This window comes from Mizuhopecten yessoensis, unplaced genomic scaffold (genome assembly GCF_002113885.1).
Source record: "Mizuhopecten yessoensis strain PY_sf001 unplaced genomic scaffold, ASM211388v2 scaffold10973, whole genome shotgun sequence".
Lineage (NCBI taxonomy): Eukaryota > Metazoa > Mollusca > Bivalvia > Pectinida > Pectinidae > Mizuhopecten > Mizuhopecten yessoensis.
In genome coordinates this window covers 365,327-370,240 of record NW_018408814.1, presented here as the reverse complement: position 1 = coordinate 370,240, position 4,914 = coordinate 365,327, and the positions used below count along the sequence as shown (strand labels likewise).

The window sequence follows — 4,914 nt, the reverse complement described above, 5'->3', positions numbered from 1 at the left end:
GAGGTGGACTCACAGATAACACTGGGACCGTGAGGAAATCTCTATATAGAGATATTTTCACAGATAACACTGGGACCGTGAGGAAATCTATATATAGAGGTAGACTCACAGATAACACTAGGACCGTGAGGAAATCTCTATATAGAAGTGGACTCACAGATAACACTGGGACCGTGAGGAAATCTCTATATAGAGGTGGACTCACAGATAACACTGGGACCGTAAGGAAATCTCTATATAGAGCTGGACTCACAGATAACACTGGGACCGTGAGGAAATGTATATATAGAGGTTGACTCACGTCATTAACTGATCAAAATTTTAAATGACATTATCTTATATCATAAACATACCATGATTCATATGATATACTCTAGAAACACACACAGGCTTATACTCCAATTTCCCGCTAATAAAAATATAATATTTTATACATGTATTTTATACACGAACTAACACACTGTCGTATTTTATTTATGCATGCTTGTTATGTTTCTCTTAATGATGAAACGTTGTCTTATATTAAAAGCCTTTAGTGTTATCATGTTAAACCATGTACCGACTAATAAATAAAGTTCACTTGACTTGACGTCTGTCTTTTAACCTTTAAGTTTTTTTGATGTTTTTATCTTGTGTTGGTTTTTTCGACCGTTTGTTGGCCCTACAGACCTATCTAGTGTTGTTGGGCCGTTAAGCATTTGATGATAGTAATTATCAACGTTTTAATGATGTGTCTGTTTTCGCCATTGACATTTTTACACTTATTTTGCTAATGAAGATTTTGTTGGTGACCGGCTAGGACTGATGTGTGGCCATGGTGACCGGCTAGGACTGATGTGTGGCCATGGTGACCGGCTAGGACTGATGTGTGGCCATGGTGACCGGCTAGGACTGACGTGTGGCCATGGTGACCGGCTAGGACTGACGTGTGGCCATGATGACCGGCTAGGACTGACGTGTGGCCATGATGGCATTGTTGTGTACACGTTTTGTTAAATTACCGACTCTCTTGTATCAAGGGTTTGTTGAGATTTCTGTGTAACCTTTTTGTACTGTAGCGTGTTCAAATTCATTCTGAATTGTTCTTTTTATTGTTGAATCCTTTCCTGTCGTAATCGGGTTTTTTTTATTTTATAAAAGCGAAAAAAATACAAAAAATATCCTCTTTTCAACAAAAACAAGATATTTTTGATAACAAAATTCAGGTCAAGTTTAGTGATAGCCTTGAGGGAGACTTCTATCCCATCTATATAAACCACTATCGGGAGAATGACAGATTGCACTTTGTTGGTTTAAACTCCTTAAATGTCTTATAATACTTTCTATACATGGGATAGGTTTAATTAACCTACAGTGATAAATTTCGTATTAAGGGTTTGTTGAGACTCCTGTTTAACCTATTTGTATTGTAGCGTGTTCAGATTGACGTTTGGTTCTGAATGCCATTATTGTGTTCGGTCCTTTGATCCAAACACACCAACTAGGATATGTTCCCATGTCCATGTGACTGGAATTAAGAAAGGTACTTATTACCATGGCAAAGAAAGTGTAACACTAGCAATTTAGACTTAAATAGCACAGTGTCATGATACATTGTAGCACTTTCAGTTATGTTTCGGTGGTTAAAGGGACACAACTCAAGTAAAAATCACAATATTTACTGGTGGTTACGTACGATATCAGTATCTGTTGTTTTGGTCTAACGCCAGGATCCGGGACTTTGTACTGTCTGTCGATCATATCATGTGATATACCCGTAACAAGGAAGTGTACAGTTAAAGTCGTACCGACACAGTAACAAAATCGTGGCAGTTCACAGTTTGTAGGCTAAGTATTCCTTCAACTCATCAAAGTACCAACACCATGGCAAGTAACAGATCCGTGCGGCGTGCCCAGGAACCCGTTACCTACACGTGTGCTTTGTGTGACAGTGAAGACGAGGTACGATGGTATTGTAACGACTGTCAGGAGAACTTGTGTGACCGGTGTAAGGAATTCCATTCACGCGGAAAGAAAACTAAAAACGATGACGTAGTATCGATAGGGGACGCTAACCGTCAGGGCGACAAGCCTGTACCAGAGGTATGTAAACTACATCCCGGTAAACAGCTTGATCTCTTCTGTTCGGACTGCAACGAGTTTCTTTGTGGGATATGTTTATCTAAAATTCATAAACACCACAACTGGAAACCTTTTGAAGACGAATTTTCTTCTAAATTGCAACATTTGAAAGAGCATATGGCAGCAATTTCTACCAAAATAAAACATTTCAAGAACGAGACATCAAAGCGACATCATGATAACGAAGGGTTCAATGACAACATTGATACAGTGAGGAAAGAAGTGAACTCTAAAAGGACAAAGTTAAAGGCAGAGGTAGATTATATCGCTGATGGAATACTCGCTGAACTGTCGGCTTTAGAAAAAGAAGAATCAACAATGAACAAGAAAGATTGTCAGCGATCAGAGAAAAAAGTCGAAGAACTGACGCGTCTGCTTAACGAAGCGGAAATGACAGATACATCAAGTGTATCTTTGTTTGAAACAGAAAGGTCATTGAGGAAAAAGCTGCCACTGTATGACGTTAATGTGAGATATGTTTCACCAAAACAACCAAGGTTTGTTACCGAAAGTATCGACCGTGTCATGTTGACGAAAACGTTTGGTAAAGTACACCACGAGAACCAGTACGAGAAGATAGACATCGACAGTAAACACGTTCAACGTCTCTCTAAGTTTAGTGTTCCTCAAAGGCATCAGCCATTCAGTATATGTCCAGTCGACGACAGCCATGCGTGGTTATCAATGCATCAATACCAGCGTCTGGTACTGGTCAACAAGAAGGGTGTGGTCAAAGAGTCAATAAAACTGGACTTCTGTCCTTTCCTAATCACCATGGTCGGGACAACAGACATACTTATGACCAGTGATCCACGTAGAACATTTGTATATAAACTATCACTACACAACAAACAAGTGACAACATTTGCTGACATCAGACCACATCAGTCACATGACGTCGGTATCAACGAGTGGGGCGAGGTGTTTGTTAGTACAGATACACCAGAAATAGTGGTACTGAATCAGTCAGGTACGATTATAAGGAAGGTCGCGATTGGATCGGAAAAAATACTGGACATTGTCTGCTTGTCATCGGGACGTCTGTGTGTAGTTCACACAATTAGAGGAAGCTTGGCTGATAGGCACATGAAGATAACAGACGAGTCAGGTACCGTCATACAGACATGGACTGGTGATCTCGACAACAGCCAAAAGGGCGATAGAATGAACCTCTATAATATGTCATGTGATAAGTACGATAGAGTCTTTGTACCAGATAACCACAACAACCAGGTGTACGTCCTACCGAGAGACGGTAAACAAGCCATGTGTCTCCTGAACCAGACACACGGAGTTGTGAGACCTTCAGCATTGGGTGTGGACACGTGTGGAAACGTATGGATCGGGTGTGAGGACGGCACCGTACACGTGATGGGGCTGTAGCACGAAGTAAAAATGATACAGTTCAATGATACACTGTGTTAATATAACTCCACGGTAGTTCACCGATGTATGAAGTATCAAATATTGAACCAGATTGAACAATCATTTGAACAGTGGATTTATTTTTGTCATGTCAGTGATCATCTTACAAACATAAGAAACTCGATCGTTTCATCCGACAGACAATACATGGTCATTGGACTGATCAACGAGTAAGTACGTTAGCTAGAATGTGGCCTTTGTTTTGTGTGTTTTTAATTAATTTATTTTTTTACATTTTGAAATTTTTCATTTTATCTTTAAAATGTTTCTTAATGGTTAGTTTCTCGAACAATTGTTTCCTAGCGACCTAAACCTCCAAATACGTGTTATCAAATGGTTTTAGATTTGACTATTTTTAAGCAAAAGAAGAAAATGCTATATCCGGTTATCTACCCTTATATTTTGTGCATACCCTTTTGTATTGATTTTCAAGGAAGAAATGTTGAAGTAAAAACCACTCTTCTAAATATATTTTTTAAATGAAATACTGTGTCTAATAACCCTTTTTTTGTAGATAAACGAAAGTGAATATTAAACAATTGTCCATTAATGTGTGTTTCACAGATGTTTACAAAACGTGATTAACCTGTAAATGTAAGGTAATACAGGTTTAGTTCAGTTGTTTTATACCTTGTAATATTGAAATATAACAAGAACGACTAATACATATTGATTTGTATTTCCATTTTTAAACCTTTAAGTAGACATATAGATATTATGCTAAATAAAACCTTTGACATTGTAGTACTGCTGTGTCTTTGTTGTTTATGGTATATATAAGTATAAGGATATTTGATTATAGGTTTGCTTCTTTATGTTGTATTTTTGTATTTCGACTCATTCTGAATATTTCTTTTTATTGTAAATTCCTTTCCTGTCATAATCGGGTTTTTTATTTTATAAAAGCAAAAGAGATACAAAAATATCCACTTTTCAACAAAAACAAGATTTTCCTTCTGTAAGTTAACAAAATAAGAAATATATTTCTGATAACAAAATCAGTTGAAGATTAGTTATAACCTTAAGGGCGACTATATAAACCACTATCGGTGGAATGGCAGATTGCACTTTGTTGATTTAAACTCCTTAAATGTCTTATACTTACTATATATAGGATGGGTTTAATTAACCTACAGTGAGATATTATCAGGACCCTATGAACAGGCTGCTATATTGGGGGCTATGTATATACCAAACAAAAACCAAGACATTAGGTCCAGATATACAATGTACCAACTGTGATTAATTGTCGACCACCACCAAACAAGACATAAAGATAGGTCTAAACATACCCACATTGATTGATCACCAGGCCCCTATGAACAGGCTTATTAGAGTAACATATGAGCAGGATAGGTCCAAACATTC

At 37.6% G+C, this 4,914-nt stretch overlaps 1 protein-coding gene across 1 annotated transcript; it reads left to right on the top strand.

The window, feature by feature from the left end:
• Positions 1-1,563: 1,563 nt before the first annotated feature.
• Positions 1,564-4,276, top strand: LOC110464222 (probable RING finger protein 207 homolog). Its single transcript, XM_021519323.1, has one exon. It carries the CDS (start codon positions 1,864-1,866, stop codon positions 3,502-3,504), a length of 1,641 nt encoding a protein of 546 aa, XP_021374998.1. The 5' UTR covers positions 1,564-1,863; the 3' UTR covers positions 3,505-4,276.
• The last annotated feature ends 638 nt before the right edge of the window (positions 4,277-4,914 follow it).